General features: G+C 45.8%; 1 protein-coding gene across 2 annotated transcripts; it reads left to right on the top strand.

The window, feature by feature from the left end:
- Positions 1–33: 33 nt before the first annotated feature.
- Positions 34–21,232, top strand: LOC128409220 (zinc finger protein 436-like). 2 transcript variants are annotated; one of them, XM_053379505.1, is made up of 9 exons: positions 34–274; positions 8,672–9,219; positions 11,031–11,148; positions 12,481–12,563; positions 13,167–13,293; positions 14,771–14,866; positions 15,358–15,516; positions 15,605–15,733; positions 18,049–21,232. In XM_053379505.1, exons 2-9 carry the CDS (start codon positions 8,932–8,934, stop codon positions 19,215–19,217), a joined length of 2,169 nt encoding a protein of 722 aa, XP_053235480.1. In that variant the 5' UTR covers positions 34–274; positions 8,672–8,931; the 3' UTR covers positions 19,218–21,232. The 2 variants fall into 2 exon arrangements, with proteins under 2 accessions (XP_053235480.1, XP_053235479.1); XM_053379504.1 differs by lacking the exon at positions 34–274 and adding an exon at positions 5,833–5,882.
- Positions 21,233–23,074: the final 1,842 nt, after the last annotated feature.

Genomic DNA, 23,074 nt, shown 5'->3' with positions numbered 1-23,074 from the left:
TGTGCCTCTCCTTCCTCTTGCCTGTTTGGGTTGTTTTATAGCAGTTTGGGTATTAAAATGCATGCAAAGGGACTGGGGGTTCGTGGCCTCTGCTGTTGCACCCGTTTCTTTCCTTAACCAGGAGGAGCAGGAGGAGGTGGCTGGTGAGAAGGAGGGAAGAATGAGGGGTCCGGATGGAGGAAGAAAGGAAGAAAGGAGGAGAGAAGCCCAGCTGAATCCTCCAGGGGGATTTGGAGCGGTCTCTCAGCCAGATCGGATTCTTAGAGGAGTTTGGGTGAGTAAACCTCAAAGTGCAGCCTGGATAGCTCACTTGGTCAGAGCTTGGTGCTGATAATGCCAAGGTTACAGGTTCAAGCCCCACTTTGGGCAAAAGATTCCTGCATTGCAAGGGGGTTGAGATAGATGACCGCAGGGTCCCTTCCAACTCTACGATTCTATGATTAGAAGTCTATTCAGATGTAAGCCCCAGTGAGCACAGTGGGACTTATTCCCAGGTAAGTGGATGGACTTCGCAGGGTTGGGGAACCTGCGACGCTCCCTGATAGGACTGGACTACAACTCCCATCATCCTAGTCCTCTGGCCATGCTGGCTGGGACTGATGGGTGTTGGAGTCCAACAAAAATCTGGAAGGCCACAAGTTTTCACCACCAGCACTTGTGGGGTATTTAAATGTAGGGGGAAGCTGTGGTGTTCCTCCAGTAGTTGCGGGACTTTCTGTATTGCCAGTGGGCCAGGGATGATGGGAGATGGAGTCCACCAACATCGGGAGGGACGCAGGTTATAGAATCATAGAACTGTAGAGTTTTGAAGGGACCCTGAGGGTCATCTAGTCTAACCCCCTGCAATGCAGAAATATTTTGTCCCACATGGGGCTGGAACCCACAAGCCTGAGATTAAGGCTTTCATTCTCTGCCAACGGTTTCTCCACCTTTGGTGTGTAGGAAGGCAGCCTTCAGCCCCACCTGCGCTATACAGTTAGAGCCATATCATGTCACTTTGAACAGCCAGGGCTTCCCTGCAAAGGATCCTGGGAACTGTTAAGGGGGCTGAGTGTTGTTAGGAAATTCCTATTTTCTCTCACAGAACCAAACTTCCCAAAGTCCTGATCAGAATCCTGCCTGTAAGATCAATCGGCTTTCTGGGAGAAATAAGCAGAGCCTTCTTGCTGGTAGCTCCACTCTTACAAAACAACCTCCAAAGTGATACGCATATGATCCTTTTTGTCCCTCCAAGTGTTGCTGAACTGCATCTCCCATCAGACCCAGCCAATATGGCCTGTAGTCAAGGCTAATGGGAGTTGTAGTCCAACATCACCCAGTGGGCCAAAGGTTTTACCCACCCCGGGTATAAGCTTTTAAATGGACTTTGAATGCCCACATATTGAAGGCGGCTTTTTCTTTTTTTCTTTTAAAAAAAGTAGTGCTGCTGTTGATTTGAAAATTGTTTTTAGACTGCTTTATATTATTTTAGACTGTTTATATTATTTCTATTTTATATTCCGTTATTTATCTTCATATTATTTATATTCTTTCAGGCTGTTTATATTAGGACCATTTATATTATTTTAGGCTGCTGTTTTAAGTTCCGTTTTTATATCACACAACACTTCTGTGGCTTCACGCTGTGGAATGGCATATAAATTTGCTAAATATGCTAAATGTGCTTTGGTGGTTTACAGCTGGTTTTCCTGCAAGCTCCCTTGGGTGGGCTTTGCCCTAAAATGCAACCTAGAATATATTATTATTATTATTATTATTTATTATTATTATTATGACTGACCAGGGTTTAGTGCTGGACTTTGCCCAACATGACACTGAGTTCAATTTTCTGCTCATCCATATGACAAACCTAGACACATCTTAAAAAGCAAAGACATCACCTTGCCAACAAAGGCCCGTATAGTTAAAGCTATGGTTTTCCCAGTAGTGGAAGTGAGAGCTGGACCATAAAGAAGGCTGATCGCTGAAGAATTGATGCTTTTGAATATGGTGCTGGAGGAGACCTTTGAGAGTCCCATGGACTGCAAGAAGATCAAACCTCTCCATTCTTAAGGAAATCAGCCCTGAGTGCTCACTGGAAGGACAGATCCTGAAGCTGAGGCTCCAATACTTTGGCCACCTCATGAGAAGAGAAGACACCCTGGAAAAGACCCTGATGTTGGGAAAGATTGAGGGCACAAGGAGAAGGGGTGACAGAGGACGAGAGGGTTGGACAGTGTTCTCGAAGCTACCAGCATGCGTTTGACGAAACTGCAGGAGGGAGTGGAAGACAGGAGTGCCTGGTGTGCTCTGGACCAGGGGGTCCTGAAGAGTCGGACACGACTAAACGACTAAACAACAACAACAACATAGTTACCTGACTAGGCTTGGGCTAGTCACTTTCTATAGTCCTCAGTTTTTTCATAGAATTGTTATTGGGAATAGAATTTGCAGAGTAAGAGACTCCTGCAACATTGCCCAGAACTCCTTAGAGCAGGGGTGTTGGAACCTGTGGTCCTCAAGATGTTGCTGGACTACAGTTCCCATAATCCATGACCATTGACCTTGCTGTCTGGGACTGATGTGAGTTGGAGTCCCACATACACCTGGAGGTGACAGAAGCGTGATGGGATTTTGCAGTCCATGTATAAAGGGTAAAGGGGACCCCAGACCATTAGGTCTAGTCGTGACTGACTCTGGGGTTGCGGTGCTCATCTCGCTTTACTGGCAGAGGGAGCCGGAGTACAGCTTCCGGGTCATGTGGCCAGCATGACTAAGCCGCTTCTGGCAAACCAGAGCAGCGCACGGAAACGCCGTTTACCTTCCTGCCGGAGCGGTACCTATTTATCTACTTGCACTCTGACGTGCTTTCGAACTGCTAGGTTGGCAGGAGCAGGGACCGAGCAACGGGAGCTCACTCAGTCGCAGGGATTCGAACCGCCGACCTTCTGATTGGCAAGTCCTAGGCTCTGTGGTTTAACCCACAGCGCCACCCGCGTCCCTAGTCCATGTATACTTACACATTTATTTATTAACAATTAATTGCATTTTGACTCCACCCTTCCTGATGGGCTCTTCACTTTACGTTTATCTTCACAACAACCCTGTGGGGTCGGCTGGGTTGAGAAGTAAACTGGTGCAAAGTACAGGGGTCATTAACTGGTTTGAGAATAAATAATAGATTTTGGGTACAATATCAAGTACGAAGCGTAGGTGAGATGGTGGAACGAGAGTCTAAAATTTACAGCATGTGCCACCTTGAAAGAGAATATAAGGAAAATGATGTACCGCTGGTACTTGACACCTACGAAATTGGCAAAGACGTATAGGATGAGTAGTAAATTATGTTGGAAATGTAAAGAGAAGGATGGCGATTTTTATCACATGTGGTGGTCATGTGAGAAAACAAAATCATTTTGGGAACTGATTTGCAACAAATTGAAAAAGATGCTTAAATATACATTCCCCAAAAAGTCAGAAGCCTTTTTTGCTGGGCTTGATGAGAGAGGAAACTGAAAAAGCGGATCAAAGGTTATTTATGTATGCAACGACTGCTGCTAGAACTTTGTTTGCCCAAAAATGGAAAGTACAGTACAGGAATTACCAATGGTGGAGGAGTGGCAGGCGAGAATGGTGGATTATGCAGAACTAGCAAAACTAACCTGCAGGATCCAAAACCAAAATTCCAAAGGGATTGGAGTAAATTCATGGACTATATAAATAATAACTGTAGAAATCTGAAGACACTAGCAGAAATAAATCTTATGACGTGGACTTGACAAAATAAGAAGAAACTGCGGGAAGTAGACTGAAAACGAAAACCTGATGGAGGGAGGGAAGTCATGGCTTGGCAGAGTGAAGGATAAGGAAGTGTGTGGACGACACTTGAAATTTATTGTCTTTGTTTGTATTTTGTTTGTTTAAAATGGAAAATCAATAAAAAAGGATTGGGGGGGAAGAGAATAATAAACTCTCGCATTTTTTGCTCTATAAGACTCACTTTTTCCCTCCTAAAAAGTAAGGGGAAATGTGTGTGCGTCTTATGGAGCGAATGCAGGCTGCGCAGCTATCCCAGAAGCCAGAACAGCAAGAGGGATTGCTGCTTTCACTGTGCAGCGATCCCTCTTGCTGTTCTGGCTTCTGAGACTCAGAATATTTTTTTTCTTCTTTTCCTCCTCCAAAAACTAGGTGCGTCTTGTGGTCTGGTGCGTCTTATAGAGTGAAAAATACGGTATTTTGTCCTTTGATACCTGAGGTGCATAGCTTCATATAGTGTTCCAGTGGTTTTCAAAGGCTGTGGCAGGAGAGGATGGCAAGGGTGGCCGGAAGATGCAAGGCCTATCAATATTCTACATTGTACTTCCAATCTACTCAATTGCATTTTCTTTCCATTTCTATTACTTTCTTTCACACACTATTAAACCAACTTTCTACTTCTTTTTCTGTTACACATTCTGTTACGCATAGGGTGGGGGTGAGGGTGAGGGGCGGTGGTGGGACTGAGTGTGGGTATGTATGAATATTTTTAAAGATTGTCTGAAATGAATGTTTGGTTGGTTGGTTGGTTGGTTGGCCTCTGTTATTTTCTCCTACCAATAGGGAACCTATGTAAGGACTCTTGGATACCCCATAAGGGAAAAAGGGCAGATTTTGTTTACAACAGTTTGTATATCCGTAATATGTATGTATAAATGTATTAATGGGGGTGGGATCTACATTGGAAAGGAGCAGTGCTTTTACGTAGCTGCTTTGTTTTATACTGCCTGGATAGCCTCCGGTGGTATTATATGGTAGCTGTGTTTTATGTTATGAATCAAGCACAGCTAGGAGTTGTTTTGTTTCCCAGTGTATTTCTTATCAGTAAAATATTTGGTGTAATGCAAGGAAATGTTTATTTTGAATGTGAAGCTCGTGTGCGGGGGTCGTCTACAAACAACAGGTCCCCACGATTCCCCCCCCAATTTTTTTATTGATTTTCACAAAATTATAAATCAACAAACAAATAAACTAACATAAATCATAACCTTATTAAAACTAACCTTATTAACATTGTTAAGTGACTTCCTCATATCCCCCTAGTTGAATTTCAATGTATATCATTTTAACGGTTTTCCAAATTCTTATATAATTAACTTAATCACTTAACATGTTTCTTTCTTATTCATTCAGCGTTAAACAGATTAATCCATCATTTTACATATTTAAATCCTAAGCCTATCTGGCTATTGCAAGCTTTTTCCAATTAATTTAACTTAACATATTGAACTAAATAGCCATTAAATTTCATCCATTCTTCCTGGTACTCCTCCTTCTGGTCACGGTCAGGTCGGGCTTTGAAAGCTCTTTATGGCTCTGTGGCTTTTAAAGCACCTTCGAAACACATCCTTCCCTCTGAAAGAATTCTGGGCCCTGTAGTTTTACCCTGGGCGGAGCCACAATTCCCAGCAAACTACAGCTCCCAGAATTCTTTGAGAGGAAAACAGCAATTTGGTATCTGCTTTAAAGGGACAGTGTGCATGCACTGTCTTTTCCGTATGGTGTGTTTGCAGGAAAACAGAGCTGTCCTTTAGAGTACCCAGATATGTGTGTGTGTGTGTGTGCATGTGCATCAGACTAGCCCTCAAAGTGTTGTGGTGTGTTTGATTGTCTCTGTGTGTATTGTCTTTGCAATACATCTGAAATGCTTCTCTAAGGGTTAAGCTGACCGAGTCTTTATTCCTAGGATACCTTTGAGGAAGGAGCGTTGTAAACTGCTTTAAGTCACTTCCTGCTTTTCATCTCTCTCTCTCTCTCTCTCTCTCTCTCTCTCTCTCTCTCTCTCTCTCCCCCCCCCCCAAAAAAACCCTCCCCCAGCCACTGTGGGTAAGATCCAGGCTGTGATGTCCATGGCTGGAGGGGATCTGGTGAGTTTCTTGCAAAAGTGTGCATGGGTAGATTAAAGAGAGCGGGGCCGGGGATATTTGCAGCATGAGAGTTGTCATGAAACTCAAGGGGGTGTCCAAAAATTTGCCACATTTGCTCCCTTTCTCCTCCCCCCTTCTTCATCCTCCTCCCCAGTTGGGGCAGATGGAAGCAAGCTTGGCCTTTTAATTTGGAGGGTAGGGTGGGATTTTGGGGAGCCCCCCCCCCAAAAAAAAGAAAAAAGGGGAGAAGGCAGTTTTCAATTGTGAGAGTGTGGAAAGGGGAGGGGCAAGGAAAACACACCCCGGTTTGACCCCCAAGGCAAGGAGGGCGGCCGTTGAGGTCACTTTCCCCATCCATCTGAGGTCACTTTCCCTATCCATCTGGCCGCCGCACCTGAAAACCAAATAAACGGGAGATTGCAGAGCTGTGGAAAGGTTCAGAAAAAGTTGTCCAAAATGATCAAGGGGGTTGGAGCATATGATGAAAAGGTTGCAGCGTTTTGTGGGGGGGGGCATTGTTTATAGAGAAAAGGGAAAGTAAGAGGGGGCATGTAAGATTATGCAGGGTGTGTCACAAAAAGTGGGTCACAAAAAGTTTTCCTTCCCTCCCTTCTAATTATAGAATTTTAGGATGCTAATGAAACCGGATGTTGGTAGACAAGCAAAAGGAAGGACTAGTTTTGCACACTTGTTCTGAGCCTCATGGAAGCAGCCCCCCCAGGTGCTTTGCCAGTGGAATATAAATGTTTAATAATTATCTGTACTGGTGGGACTCTCAAATCCTTACATGGGCAAAACGGCTCCCAAGAGGTCGGGAGCAGCAGGCCGCGGTGGGGCGGGGACCCCAAAGTTTGCATGAGCAGAAAAATATACAGTGGTACCTCGGGTTACAGACGCTTCAGGTTACATACGCTTCAGGTTACAGACTCCGCTAACCCAGAAATAGTACCTTGGGTTAAGAACTTTGCTTCAGGATGAGAACAGAAATCGTGCTCTAGCGGCGTGGCGGCAGCAGGAGGCCCCATTAGCTAAAGTGGTACCTCAGGTTAAGAACAGTTTCAGGTTAAGAATGGACCTCCGGAATGAATTAAGTACTTAACCTGAGGTACAACTGTACTTAGGGGGATGAAATTAAGGGAACGCCCCAATTCATTCAAGGGTTACTGAGGCCTCTTGGTGGTTGTTGTGAGAAGGAAGGGAAAACTGGGAGGGAGGAACGGAATGGAATATTCTGAGAAAGGGCATGGACCCGCTTGCATTCCACACTGCAGTGCTTTTGAACGGGTCCTGATAATAGCAACAAGAACAAATTGCCAAACTCTTCTCTGCTAACTGTCCAGTAAATTCATTTGCGACCTGCGGTAGCCTGCCTTTTTAAAATGAATTATTTATTTGTTCAATTTTAATAATACAACAATGTGCAGAAGCCTGCCTTGCACCAGTTTTCAGAACCAGGGAGGCATAGTAAGTTGACCACAACATAAAAAGCAGAACGTAATCATTTTCCCCCTAGGATTAATATGTTAATTGTTTTCATTAATATATATTAAAATATTTTATTTTATTTAAAAAAACATACTTAAAACAATTCCCATACTGATGCAGGTCAGGGAGGATCTCTGCTTAATCAACTTGTTGGAAGAAGACGGTCTTCAGTAGGAAACAAGAGACGATGCCTGTCTAATATTTGAGAGGAGGGAAATCCACAATATAATTATAATTATTAAAATTTTATTATTTATATCTGGCTGGTTTTCCCCAGCCACTCTGTGAGGCTCCCAACAGAATATTAAAAACACAATAAAACATTAATTACTTCCCTGTACAGGGTTGCCTTCAGATGTCTTCTAAAAGTCAGATAGTTGTTTATTTCCTTGACATCTGATGGGAGGGCATTCACAGGGTGGGTGCCAACACCGAGAAGGCCCTCTGCCTGGTTCCCTGTAACCTCACTTCTTGCAGGGAGGGAACCGCCAGAAGGCCCTCGGAGCTGGACTTCGATGTCCGGGCTGAACGGTGGGGGTGGAGACGCTCCTTCAGGTATACTAAAGGCCCAATATCACAATATTGTGCAGGATGGACCTCCTGATAGGACGGTATTTGCAGGATTCCCCCTCCTGCAGAGTGCAGTGCAAAGTTAGGTATATAAGGAGTGAGACGATCTTCTAGGTATAGGGCTTTATATGCCAAAAGCAGCACATTGAATTTAGCTCAGCAGCTGACTAGAAGCCAGTATTGCCAATGAGTTGCAGCCTAGTCCTGTGTGTGTTTCCTCAGAAGTAGGCATGCATGTGGCTATAGCTTTAGGCAAAACAGAAGTCATTACCTCACCTTTTAAAAATAATTATCCCAAGAGTATAGGTCTCCTCCCAGCCAGTGTTTTGCCGGAGGGATTTAAGCACATTAGAGAAAATTAGGTTATGTGCAGTTAAGGTGCTCTCTCCGTTGCAATAAAATGCACTTAAAGAAAGAAATCGACTTTTTGCAGTTAGGAAAGTGACAGGAAAATGCACTGAACACTATTTAGCTGCAGGGATTCTACTGCATGCTAGGCTGGGGCTGCCTAGCTGGATGGGCGGTGTATAAATAGTAAAATTATTATTATTATTCCTTAAAAGTGCTCTGTTCCAGCAAACCTGCTTTTTCAAAAACACCCACATTTTGCAGTTAGGAAAGTGACAGTGTGGAAAAGTGTGGGACGAATGAATGACTGATGGGAAGATGCTTAAACACCCTTCTTGTTTTTCTCTGTTCTTCTCATCCTTGGCCTTTCTCTCCCTTTCCTGCAGGGATGAGACCCAATGGCTTTCTGGAACCCTTCAGTTTTGCCTTTCTGATGTGATGTGACTGCCTCATTTGGCAGTGTGGCAGAACAGCAGCCTGCGGACTTTTGTGGGCCCACAGCGTAGCATCCGACCTCCTCCTCCTCCCCTCCAAATTCTGCCTTTTCCCCAAGAAACGACAGAATGAGAGCAGAACAAGGAGACCCGTTGGCTGTCGGTCTGCAGTTGGAGGCCGCGACGGAGTGAAGACAGAAGACTCGCAAGACATGGTCGGCCCCAGAGCGGTGGCCGTGGACCCGTCTGCCGCCCAGGCTGGGAGCAGTAGAGGATGCTGGGAAAGAAACGGAGCAGCGGTTGTCCTGAGCGAAGAGGATGTGATCCCCTTAGACGCGCCTCCGCATCGGATGCTGAATTCGACTTGGTCCATGAAGAAACAACCCCTAGCTGAAGAAATGCAGAGCTTCGTGGCGAGGCTGAGTGACGGAGAGGCTTGTATCCCAACCGCTGGCCTGGCCAAAGATTTCCTCATGAAGAAGCAAGAAGAGGATGATCAGGTGAGCGAGTTGCATCCTGGTATTTTTCCAAGTGATTATCTGGTGCCGCAGGTGGGTGACAAGTAGTGCATTCATTCTTTAAAAAAATGTTTAGGGGTACTCTCATTTTGACTCAAGAAAACCACCATTTTATACCGTATTTTTCGCACCATAGGACGCACTTTTTCCCTACTAAAAAGCAAGGGAAAATGTGTGTGCGTCCTATGAAACGAATGCAGGGGGGAGGCAGGCAGGAAAAGCCCCCAAGAGCCGCACACAAGCTCCGTGCGCTCTTGCGGGCTTTTCCACAGGAGGGAGAAGGGACTGACTGGCCGCATCAGTCCCTTCTCCCACCTCCCAGAAAAGCCAGGAGAAGCCGCGATCTCTTTAAAGGGGTTGCGCGGCTTCTGCGGGCTTTTGCGAGAGGTGAGGGAATTCCCCCACCTCCCAGGAAAGCCCTGCGCAGCAAGGAGAGGCTGCACGGGGCTAAAGGGGAAGCCAAAACAGCGAGCTGGATCCATCCAGCTCGCTGCCTTGCCTTCTTCCATAGCTGCGCGCAACCCCTCCGCAAGGAGAGGCTGCACGGGGCTATGGATTCTTTAGCGCCACGCAGCGTCTCCCGGGAGGGAGAGGCTGCACGGGGCTAAAGGGGAAACCAAAACAGCGAGCGGGATCCATCCTGCTCGCTGCCTTGGCTTGTGCCATAGCCGTGCGCAACCCCTCCGGAAGGGAGAGGTTGTGCGCAGCCTGTACGCTGCTCTTTGGGATTGGGGGGGAAAGGTTTTTTTCTTGATCTCCCCCCCCCCCCTAAAAACTGGGGGCGCCCTATGGTCCAGTGCGCCCTATGGTGCGAAAAATACGGTATTTCAAATCGGGGGAAATAAATACAGTCAGTGGACAAAAGGCCGCCATCAGGGGTAGCAATGGAACTGGTGATTCACCGTGCAAGAGAAGAAACTTACTTTTTAAAAAAAAATTAGTTTCTTCTCCCGTTAGATTCACAAAATGTTTAGGGGGTATGTGTACCCCTACGTCCTCCCAGAAAAAAAGCACTGGTAACAAGTAGATAAGTAGGTACTGCTCCGGGGGGAAGGTAAACGACATTCCCGTGCGCTGCTCTGGTTCACCAGAAGCGGCTTAGTCATGCTGGCCACATGACCCGGAAGCTGTACGCCGGCTCCCTCGGCCAGTAAAGCGAGATGAGTGCCACAACCCCAGAGTCGGTCACGACTGGACCTAATGGTCAGGGGTCCCTTCATCTTTACCTTTAACAGGTATACTGGTCATCTAAGTCGGGCGATTCTCAAATGTTTCACTGTGGCAGGAGTCTCCACTGTTAAGCAAAACAGTGTAAAACAGCAGTCAAATATTTTTAAATGATTTTCTGAAATGCTTATTACTGCTAATGGTAGCAAATGAAGTAAGGCTGATTTTTAAAAAAACTTTTATTTTTAGATCAGTTTTGTTCTGAATTTAACAATATTACAAACCACTGGTTTAGGGTGAACAATGAATGAAAGTGGTGGGAAGGAAGGGAATTGATTACTGGGAAGCCAGCAAGGAAGAGCCAGCCCAGGGCAGCAACGTTTGAAAGCAGAAAACCTAAGGCTTTGAGAAAGTTTGTTGCCAGTTTCCTGATCTCGCAATCCTTTGCGTTACTTTGGGTGGTGCCACAGAGAAGGCCCTGCATGGCCAATATCTGGCAGTTGTTTCAGGAGCAGGGCCCCCCTTGGAAGACTGGAGTGGACCAGTCAGGCTTATGTGTGAAGAGCTGGCCCCTTTTATTTTCCTGACTTAGGGGGGGGGGTCCCTTCTCTTTGTTCTGTGTACAGGTGGCATTCATGGACATGGCTGCTGACTCGTCCCAGGCAGGAGCTCCATCAGACATTTTGCAGAGGCCCCTGTTCAGAGTGATGGCGCAGGAAAATGATGGCGACACAGATTTTCCTGGTAAGAATTTCTGGTGCTTGAAGGTCCCTGGATCACCTATATATTTTGGAAGGTTGGACCAACTTTCCCAAAATGTATTCTTTCTATTGCTTGAGGCAATACCTTCTCCTAAATAAGATGTTAATTTAGCCATCATAGCAAAGTAACATCATTTATAGCTCCTTATGTTGCTCTTTTATGGAATTCAATATACGATTCAGCAGCAACAATATAAGGGTTTTGGTACATTTATCTTTACCTTACCCTGTAATTCAAGAGTCTAGTCACTATTTAAAAAACCTTAAACCTATGGCAGTGAATCAAAAAACTGCGGTTAACATTTGTACTGCGGACCATAATGTTTTTCCAATTCTGACTTGATGGGTGAGTGCTAACAATTTTCCTTGCAACCCAAACTTTTTAGTTATCCTTACTTCTGGAAGCCTTCTAGTTCAAGCACGATGGACTGGAAAGCGATACCTTCCTTTGTTCTTTTAATGGAAAATCCTTAACGAAACATTGAGCATTAGCACAGTGGAGAAAGACCTTGTGTTAATCCAGAAGAGTAAGCGTAGTTTTGTCATTGGGATCATCCCAACCATTTCGTTCTGGTAAAATGAGCAATTCATTGCTCGCTTTTAGTGCCACACCTCATTCCAGGTAAAAGATATAGTTTAGTGATTGAATTAGAATAAATGGAGTATGTTCGTAGTGTGCGTAAGAATACGTTTTTATGTTGTGAACCGTCCCATGATCTTCGGATGAAGGGTGGTACGCAAATTATTATTATTTGATTACATTTTATTAAGTTACAGTGTTTTTAACATACACAGTCAAAACAAAATTTCATCCTTTCTCTTACTTTAATCAACTTCTCACCCCATTTTCCATGTTCTTGCCCTCCCCTTTTGCACTTTATCGTCTATTAAATCATAACTACAGTATAATAATCTAATTGCTTCTGTAGCTCATAGCTCAAATCCTGCTCACAAGTTCATCATACTATAATATTTCTTTATAATAGTCTGAAAAGGCATCCGTTCTTCCTTAAAACAGCATTAGATTCTCTTAATTTTGCCAGTTCTGTATAGTCTATTATCCTACAAATTGAATAAATAATTCTAACAATTTTCGTGCACTCAGAACAGGTTCGCAGCTTATCAAAGTATGTTTTGTGTCTTTCTTTCTTTCTTTCTTTCTTTCTTTCTTTCTTTCTTTCTTTCTTCTTTACATCTCTCAACACATTTTAGAGTTATTTCTTATCTAGTACACCAATAATGACAGGAGTCGAGTGCCCCGTTTTAAATGTGTTGAGAGGGTAACTGTCTTGTCATCGTGTTGTCTGCTTTGCAGGTGGAGAGCTGTTTGCTGAAATAAGTCATGGCTCATCTTCATTTTGTGCTGGGATAGAAACAGATACTATGGATTCCGATCAGGTGAGGCAAAGACCCTCAAAGGGACTTCCTTTTGTTGCACACACCCACCCTGGAGGTCCACATTTGGCCCTTGAGTCTTAGGTTCCCCCAGTGATTTTTTCTGGGGGTACGCAGGGGTATGCATGCCCCTAAACTTTCTGTGAATCTAACGGGAGCAAATCCTTAAAAAAATTAATTTTTTAGTTTCTTCTCTAGCACGGTGAATCGCCAGTTCCGCTGCTACGCCTGATAGCGGCTTCATTTCCTTTCCCGGTGTTTCCTGAGTCTCAGACAGAAGCGGGCGTTTAATGTGTGAAGCAGTGTGGAATGTGGATGTGTGGTGTTTTACTGATGAAAGTTTGGCCTCGTTGAGTGGCAATATTTCAATATGAGTAATGCATGTTCTTTGTACTTTTTGTCCATTTACTGTCTTTATTTCCCCCCCGATTCGAACTATAAAATGGTGATTTTCTTGAGTCAAAATGAGACTACCCCTAAACATTTTTTTAATAGAAAAAATTGCACTGGGTTCCCCAATCCTGGGATACAGGGAAGTGGAAAGTTTTCCACCTTGCGTGAGACTCTTTGCGAGAATGACTCCCCGCCATCCCAACTTCCTTCCAGGGGCCTGTGACCTTTGAGGAAGTGGCTGTGCATTTCACGGAGGGGGAGTGGGGCCTGCTGGACCCAGACCAGAGAGCCCTCTACAGGGATGTCATGGTGGAGAACTATGGGAACGTCGCCTCTCTGGGTAAGGATCCCTTCGCTCTTTGGTGGAGGGACACTGAGGAAGGACCTGCAGCCCTTGTGGCAGAAAATCGGACCTTGCATGTAGAAGGTCCCAGGTTCAGTCCTGGGCTGCGAATGTTCCCTGCCTGAAACCCTTAAAGGCTGCTGCCAGTCAGTGTAGGCGGTGTTGAAATAGGTGGACCAGTGGTCTGGCCTGGGACAAAGCATCTTCTTATAATCCTATCACGGCTCTGGGTGAAGTCATCTCAAATATGCCAGCTGGATAGCTCAGTTGGTTAGAGTGTGATGCTGAGTGCCAGTGTGGTGTAGTGGTTAAGAGCGGTAGTCTCGTAATCTGGTGAACCGGGTTCGCTTCCCCACTCCTCCACATGCAGCTGCTGGGTGACCTTGGGCCAGTCACGCTTCTCTGAAGTCTCTCAGCCTCACTCACCTCACAGAGTGTTTGTTGTGGGGAGGAAGGGAAAGGAGAATGTTAGCCACTTTGAGACTCCTTCGGGTAGTGATAAAGCGGGATATCAAATCCAAACTCTTCTTCTTCTTCTTCGATCCCCGTATGGGACAGCTGCATATTCCTGCATTGTAAGGGGGTTGAAGTAGATGATCCTCAGGGTCCCTTCCGACTCTGATTCTATTTTGAGCCATTCTATATTGAGACATAGGGACGCAGATGGCGCTGTGGGTTAAACCACAGAGCCTAGGGCTTGCCGATCAGAAGGTCGGCGGTTCAAATCCCCGTGACGGGGTGAGCTCCTGTTGCTCGGTCCCTGCTCCTGCCAACCTAGCAGTTTGAAAGCACATCAAAGTGCAAGTAGAAAAATAGGTACCACTCTGGCGGGAAGGTAAACGGTGTTTCCGTGCGCTGCTCTGGTTCGCCAGAAGCAGCTTAGTCATGCTGGCCACATGACCCGGAAGCTGTACGCCAGCTCCCTCGGCCAATAAAGTAAGATGAGCGCCGCAACCTGAGAGTTGGTCACGACTGGACCTAATGGTCAGGGGTCCCTTTACCTTTACCTTTATGTTGAGATATAAGGAGGGGCCACAGCTCACTGGTAGAGCATCTGCTTTGGAGGCAGGGCATCCCAACTTCAATCCCCAATATCTTGAGAGGCGTCCAAACCTACAGAGAACAGATGGACACACCACTTTCTAAAATAAGTAGCAGATCATTGACCGATCTCTCTAACCCTCAAGGTGAGGAACTTCCTGGCCTGCAGAACCTGCAAGACCCTCAAACTCCCATCTTCCCTGATTGCTGCCCATGCTGGCTGCAGTGTAGATGGGAACTGGAGTCCAAGAAAATCTGAAAGCCTGCAGCAGATTCACCCTCAATCCCTCAGTTAGAAGATCTTTCCTTCCTAAATATTGTGCTGGAGTAGCAGTGGCCAGGGTGGTTTCAGAGTGGCTGGTTTGAAGTTCCTCAAGAAAGCCAGAAATAATAGTTTTGGTGTGTGTGATGGGCTTTTTTCATTCTTCTCCAGAAGGACCTCCGGTTCCTAAACCTGATCTCATCTCCTGGTTGGAAGAAAAGGAAGAGATATTTGACCAGAGCTCTGAAGAAGGAGAACAACCAACAGGTAGATTCTTAATTGCAGCATTTGGGACCTTTTAGGGGGGTAGGCGGGGCTTGTCAACCTGGGAAGGTAGCCCATCTAGGAGAAGGAAACTCTGACCCTCCCTGGTTTTTGCTGTCAAGGATTGACTTAGCATGTCTTCCAAACCCAGGGCTCGTGATTAAGCTCCTTCCCTTGGTCATAGTTCATGGTTCCTGAGGAACAAGGTTATGTCCTTAGGTAGGAGAGAGCTTTACCACGAGGCCCAGTTTGGAGGCCACACTGAGCCAAACCATGGCTGAGCTCTGGACAGCAAAATGCATCTAGGAGGAGCAAAGCAAAAAGCAGCTGTGAGGTCCTTTTCAGGAGCTTCTCCAAGCCGAGTTTTGGCCTGGCCTGTTGTGTGAACCAGGCCACCGTCTGATTCGTGAGGCATCTCCCCAGGGTTTTGGGGGGAAATCTCGTGGTTTAAGGTGCCATTTTCTCCTTACGATCTTCTTGGTCTCCTATTTCAGTGGCCGATCTCTGGGGGAGCGAACACAGCGGGGGAGCGGCTGAAGTGGCTCCGAAAGGGAGCGAGATGGAAGAGCCAAAGGAAAACGTTGGAAATGGAAGAGAAGCCGAGGCGCCCGAGGGAAATCAGCCGAGAGAGACATGGCAGAAGGAATCAGCTGGTAGATTTACTTATTTGAAGATTCCTATCCTGGTTTTCTGTCCAATTCAGACAGAAAGTGATCTTTTCTCCCCTCCCCCTCGCTACAGATAGCGCGACTGGGACCTCCCTCAGCATAGAGGACTCTCAAGAGGAAAACCTTTTGTTGGAAGAGCCACTCGAGGCACAGCCAGGAGGATCCCAAGAGGGCATTTCTTTTGTGGCCGAAGCTGCAGAGAGTGAGTGTCCGCTACGAACCAGGTTGGGGCCCCTCTGCCTTCCCACCAGATGCTATTGTGGCTACATCTGTACCAGACAACCGAAGCAGTCTTATACCATTTTAAACAAGCCATGTTTCTTTTCTCTTTTTGAAATAATTTTTATTTGGTTTCAAGAAATAGAAACTTATAACAAAATCAGTTAAAAGTCCATATGAAGAGATTGCCCCAAATCTCAAGATTTCCCTCCCCATCCCCTCCATGGGTCCTAATGTCAATATTTACAACTGCATATCAATCCGTTATCCACATTTTTTTATCTGTCCAATTGCCCATAGTCTTTGTTACCTTACAAGTGAGGTTAAAATCCTGCTAATGTTTTCATCTTCTTATAATGGTTTCCTAAATAAATTATAATTTCCCCCCATTCTTTTTCTAGAGTTCTTGTCCTCTTGGTTCCTAAAGCTTTCCAGTTAATTTTGCCATTTCAGCATAGTCCATCAACTTGGTTTGCCATTCTTCTCTGGCTGGGATTGTTTCTTCTTTCCCTCTCAGAAGCCACGTTCGTTAAGGGTGCTGAGAGTTATTAAGAAGCACAACCCTTCTCTTCACAGAGATACAATTCCCTGAGTTTGATAGGAAGAGGGATTGACTATTAAGCCATGCTGGGAGTGGCGGTTCTGAGAGGAGAGCAGGGCTCTCCCCACAGTTCTTAATAAACTACACTTCCCAAGATTCTTTGGGGGAGGCCATGATGGTTTCTACACAAACTCTCACCCTCCGCCTCCGGCCTTCATCCAGGCAAGCAGGTGGTAACATCAGAGTTCAAGGAGGGTGCAAAGTAGGGTTGGTCAGGGGTGTTGCCTGTAAGGTAACTGGGGGGGGGGCTTGGGAGGGGCATTTAGCACCAAGGCATGAGGCACCCACTGTTGGGTTTGGGTAGCAATGACATGGAGCTGCCCCCAGATGTGTTTTGGTGGTTAGAATGGCAGGCTGTGACCTGTGACTCCAGAGTCCAAATCCACACTCGGCCAGGAAGCTCACTGGGGTGACTTTGGGCCAGTCACTTTCTCTCGGCCCCACAGAGTTGTTGTGGGATAAAGTAGAGTTGGGGGGGAGCCAGGTATAGCACTTGGAACACCTTGGAGGAAAGGAAAGGATATAAATTTAATAACAATACAGTGGACCCTCAGGTTAAGTACTTAATTCGTTCTGGAGGTCCGTTCTTAACCTGAATCTGTTCTTAACCTGAAGCACCACTTTAGCTAATGGGGCCTCCTGCTGCCGCCACCATGCGATTTCTGTTCTGATCCTGAAGCAAAGTTCTTAACCCGAGGTACTATTTGTGGGTTAGCGGAGTCTGTAACCTGAACCTGAAGCATTTGTAACCTGAGGTACCACTGTAGTCAGTTGAGGAACACAGGAAGCTGTCTTATACCAAGTCAGATCCTTGGCCCACGTAGCTCAGTATTGTCTTCCCTGACTGGCAGCAGCTCTCCAGGGTTTCAAACCTGGATGGCCATCTGTCATGGATGTTTAAGCTGAGATTTCTGCATTGCAGGGGGTTGGACTGGATGACCCTTGGGGTCCCAACTCTACAGTTCTATGATTCTGTAAGCAGGGAGTCTCTCCCAGCCCTGCACAGAGATGTCAGGATTTGAGCTTGGGACTTTCTGCATGCAAAGCGGGTCGTCTATCACCAATCTGTAGTCTTTTCCCTTTTTTATTATAATTTTTCTTAAATTTCTGTTTTACATTTTAGAATATTCACTTAAACAACCTTAAAACGTCAGTGACTTCTGTTCCTCTCTTTCCATGGCTCATATTGCACAACGTAAATCCCTGCATATTTTATATAAACTAAACCATTCAGTATTCCATTATAACATTCACCAAAACTTATTTGCACTGTTGAATTTATCTTAATGCTGCCCACATTTTCAGATATACACAATTTTCCTCCATATATTCAATAAACATTTCCCAATCATCTTTAAATGTATGTTCTTCTTCTCTTCTTCTATATGTTAGGTCCACAAGCTGCGCATGTTCCATCAGTTTCAGCTGGCATTCTTCTTTAGTTGGGACTTTGCTTGTTTTCTATTTTGGGGCTAACAGAACACGAGCCGCAGTAGTGGCATAAATAAATAACCTTCCCAGGTGTCAAAAAGGTTGTGGTCTCTTCCCTTAAAGATGCCAAAAGGATCTACAGGCAAAAGAACCATTTTTCAGCTCTTTGTTCTTCGCAGAAATAGACTTGGTGCGGTTTCACAGAGTTTGAATCTTTTGTATTTCCTTCACTTTTGTATTGATCTCTCTCTCTCCCTCTCTACTAGGTGATGGCTGGGAGAGCGAGAGTGAATGGGAACCATACGGAGTGTTGTCAGACGATACAGAGGATGAAGGTAATGTTGGGGATCAAGGAGGACTAGAGCAAAACGGGGACGACCAAACAGAAGAAGACTGGCGGGATAAACCCAATTGCCAGGGCAGCGACTTCAACAGGTTGCCAGCTCCAGCGAAAGTTTACAAAGGCAAAAGAAAAAACCAGTGCAAGGTTTGCGGGAAGAGCTTCACGCGCAAGGCGAGTCTTAAGGTGCACCAGAGAATCCACACGGGGGAGAAGCCCTACAAGTGCACAGTCTGCAGCAAAGGCTTTTGCGACAAAACCAGCTTTCTTAGACATCAGAGAATCCACACGGGCGAGAAGCCGTACAAATGCCCCGAGTGCGGGAAGAGCTTTAACCGGACCACAAATCTCATTACGCATCAAAAGACTCACGTGGAGACCCGGGAGAAGACATTCCACTGCTCGAGCTGTAGCAAGAGCTTTTACAACAAGTACAGCCTCAAGACTCACTGGCGCAGCCACACAGGGGAAAAGCCCTACAAGTGCTCCAGCTGCAGCAAGAGCTTCTGCGACAAGTCGAACCTGGAGGCCCACTGGCGGGTGCACACGGGCGAGAGGCCCTTCGAGTGCACGGAATGCGGGAAGAGCTTCAGCGACCGCAGGACCCTCCTCCGACATCAGAGAATCCACACCGGGGAGAAGCCCTACAAGTGCACAGAATGTGGGAAGAGCTTCAACGACCTGGCCACACTGCTCCGGCACCAGAAGATCCACACGGGCGAGAAGCCCTATCGGTGCACCGAGTGCGGGAAGAGCTTCAACCAGAGCTCTCACCTCATCCGCCACCAGAACACGCACGACGCCCAGCGCCACAAAGGCCGGTCGCGCAAGGCCAAGACTGCGGTTGGAGCCAATATCTTTCTGGACATCACTCAGAGCTTCACTCCAGAGAGCATCAGCTTCACGCAAGAGAACTATTACGGATACGCTCACCCTGCGGAAACGTTTCACTGGCCCATTACGTCTTACGCACCCTCGGCGGAGGCCGGAGAAGGTGGGGTACCCAACCTGTGGACAATCGAGGAGACTTCCGTCGGAGATCAAGCCATCCTAGTCATGAAAGAGTTAACCGAGGACAGGACCTTGACGCTGTGAAGGATGCTCAGAGCAGGGAAGGAGCTTCATCCAGGCCTACGGCCATCGAGTAAGATTGTCTGGTCAAGCAAGAAAGCCATGCTTTAGACATTCTTGAAAAGAAGCATGTTTGAAAGCAGAGATGTATCGATCCAAGATCTGACTGGCAGAAGCTCCGTTTGGATCTTTAGGCACAGGATCTTCAGAAAGGGAGATCCAGCTCTGCAGGGAAGATTCCTCGCATTTCACAGCTATGCCCACTTCCTGCTTGACTTGGAGTAGAGATCTATCATTATTGAACAGGGATTCTCAAAGATTAAATTTTTGGGTGTATGCCTTCAAAAAAAAGGGAAAAGAGGCAGATAAAAATAATGCTGTTTTGGTTCTGACCCAGTTGTTCTCTTTAGCTTCCAAAATCGATGGTGATTCTGTACTCTCTCGGACTAGATGGAAGCAAAACGACTGAATGAGATTCAGCAACTGGCTGTGGCAGAATGAATGACAATCAGGGTGGTCTGTAAAAAAAACACCCCGCTTTTGTCCTCCCCCATATTTCGAAAGATGGCCATTATTTAACTTGGGGGGAGGGAAGGGAATTTGGACACCCATCCTGCTTGTTCTGACCCACACCAAATTTTAAAGAGGGTGTTTTAAAAGGGGTTTGTTGCCTCTTGGTATCAGTTTGGTTAAAATTTTTAGACTCTCACATTTTGTAAACCCGATCGTATAGATTTGCTCTAGCAGAGATCTAAAAGTGGAAGGGAGGGGTATCATCAGAAAGGTTTGTCGTTTTCCACACTTCTAACGTAGTTAAAAAGGGATTATTTCCCAAAATGATATTTCTGGAAACATGTGGGTTGGATTTTGTACCGCATTGGGGGAGTCGCTAATGTTGGGCAGCAGGGCAGTTCAGCGTATTTGGGTTTGTTTGACGGCTGAAGAAGGTCACAGTTATAGAATCACAAAACTAGATAGTACATCACCCGAACTGGGAATCTCCAAGCCTGCAATGAGAAGCATGTGAAAGAGCACTCTGCTTAACAGTTATCAGCTGATTTGTGAGATTGAGACATAGGTTAACAGGTTCTGCTGAAATCTGGCAAAAATAAAATAAATTACTGAGAACAGGTTCCTATTAATTCAGTTTGGGATGCAGACACTCCCTGCAAATGGTGCTACTGGTGCTACAACTCCCATAATCCCTGAGCGCTGGCCATGCTTGCTGGAGCTGATGGGAGTCTAAGAATAAGCGATATAGCTGCATCATGAATATCGGAGGGAGCTTACCTTATTCCCAGATGTACTGGCATGTGTGGGCCTTAGTTTTTTGTATTAGCAACCTCTGCCACAAGAGTTCAGCATGCTGCAGCGCTTTTATTTTCCTTGGTCTCTTGAAAAAATCATACAAATGTTTTTATACAGGCTGCAATCCTATGCAAAATAGCAAGGGAGTAAAACCCCCTTGAAATCAGAAGGCCTTACTTCCAAGTAAACACGTTTTAAGACTGCACCGAGATCAGCCTTGTGTTTTAACAGCTCGCTTGGTCGCCACAGGCGAGCAGGAATGCCATGCAGGCAAGTGAGTGGGCTCAGGCCAGTTCTCCTGTACCAGCCTTGTTGGACTCCATTCTAGCCTTAAAGGAAGGAAATTCCTCTTCATAACAGCACAGGAGGCAAATGGTAGAAGATGGACAGATCCTCCTTCCCCACATCAACCAGTATGCTTAATAGAAAGCAGGGCTGTTGTTGTGGTTGTTGTGGTTGTTGTTGTTTTGTTTCCCAGCCTGCTCAGTGGCTGGTAGTGAAGAGGACTTGTGGGTAAATGACTTTTATGAGCTTACATACAAAGGCTGGCTTAGATTCTTGGCTTGGTCAGAAGACCAACCCCCCCAAATCCATAATTTGGGGAGCAAAGAAGCAAAACAGTCTCACCTCCACACAAGTCCCAAATAAATGTTAATAAGGAAGGAGTTTGCTTTTTTTGCATAAGCCTTCCAAAAATGACAAAACTTGTTTCCATCTAGTTGACCCTAAAATAATTACCATATTTTTCGCCCTATAGGACGCACCGTCCCATAAGGCGCACCTAGATTTTTGGGGGGAAATAAAGGAAAAAAATTATTCCCCCCCCCCAGGCGCGGGGCTGGGGCGGGGGAGGCCCGAGCTTCCCCCGACCCCAGCCCCCAAACAGGCAGCTCTCTGCAAGCCGTGGGAGCCCAGCGCTGGCTCACGCTGCTTGCTGAGAGGTCCGCGAAGCCTGGGCGCGCTGAGCTCAGCATGCACAGGCTTCGGCATGCAGGCAACTCTCCGCAAGCAGCGGGAGCGCTCCCGCTGCTTGCAGAGAGGTCCGCGAAGTCTGGAGAGCGAGAGGGGTCGGTGCCCACCGACCCCTCTCGCTCTCCAGGCTTCAGCGAAAGCCTGCATTCGCCCCATAGGACGCACACACATTTCCCCTTCATTTTTGGAAGGGAAAAAGTGCATCCTATAGGGCGAAAAATACGGTAGGTTCAAAGTTGGTGCTTGGCTCTTGATCAGTAAGCAATTGTGGTTGGTTGGTATGGTTTTAAAAGCAAATATTCTGGGCTATTTTGAGACTAAATCAAAGTTATGGGATGATAAATGCAGCAACCTTTCACTCCAACAGGTATGCTAACACTTTTGAGTACTTTTAAGCCTGCAATGCTGAAATCGCTTCTCGGACTGCAGCGGGACTTCGCTTCTGCATAAAGATGCAAAACAGTCGTGCTGTCATTTGTAATGTAGACTAGAGAGCAACAATATTAGTGGGGAACTGGGCTTAGTGGGTGCACGCGATGTTTTGTGAACAGTACGGAGGGTTGGGTGAGCACGCTGGACCCTCTCTGTGGGGTATATCACCTTCCACGAATGCGTTATGCTAAGCTTTTTGAATATTGAGAGGTTAAATTTTATAAATTGCCAATAAAAGCATCCTGTAATTCAAAGAAAATTGCTATAGTGCATGGCGTTTCTCAGAGTTTCATAGCAGTAGCTCATCTACGGGGATGATTAAGGTACAGGGGGATATCGTATGAAAATCATTTCATTTCTTAAATCATCCTGGACATGTCAAACCTTGCCCTTCTTAAATGCTGACATTTACCAGTTAATGATGGAGAAAGAGGGTATGATTCTTTCCAGGCACTCCGTATTTTTGAGATCTGTCCCTGACTGTCAGGGATCTGCAACCAGTCCATGGGAAATGATACTCTTGTAGAATTAATTCTAGCTGACTGTAGTTGGTCTTGAAACTTACAGTAAGGTACTGTATTAGAAAGAATTTTATCATTATACTTGTTTTGTAAAAATACAACCAAATAAATGCTAAATGTCACTCGTCACTTGCAAAAAACAGAAACAAGAAAAATACTTGGTCATTTACTGAATCATCATCTTATTCTTCTTTTTTTAACCGAATCATCTTGTGCTTTGGATTTACTGATAAATGTCAGAATTTTCTTAGATTGCCATTGCATCCCTCCCCTGGGCTCCAGCGGCCTTAACATTGTCACGAAGCATCAACGTCAAGGTTTCCAAGTTGTACTGTATCATAGACATTCTGTACATTTTAAAATATTTTAACCTAGATTTTGCTTATTGTTATCCATGCTTAGTCCACATTATTGTTACCTGTCTTATGTCGAAATCCTCTCATTTTAATCTCGTTCATTTACTGTGTTTGCAAGTTTTTGCTGTGAAATACCGCAATCTGGAGTACCTTGCAATATGACTTTCCGCCATGTTAATATGCAAGTGAAGATAAATAAAGGCAGGTGAGGGGAAATAGGGAAAGCTCGCCACGATCCCCGGGATGTGGGACTCCATTTTGAAAAGTCGCCAACTCTTCAAAAGAAACTGAA

Source organism: Podarcis raffonei, chromosome 2, assembly GCF_027172205.1.
Source record: "Podarcis raffonei isolate rPodRaf1 chromosome 2, rPodRaf1.pri, whole genome shotgun sequence".
NCBI classification, from domain to species: domain Eukaryota; kingdom Metazoa; phylum Chordata; class Lepidosauria; order Squamata; family Lacertidae; genus Podarcis; species Podarcis raffonei.
Note: the sequence above shows the minus strand (reverse complement) of the source record. Positions and strands in the feature narration are given on the sequence as shown.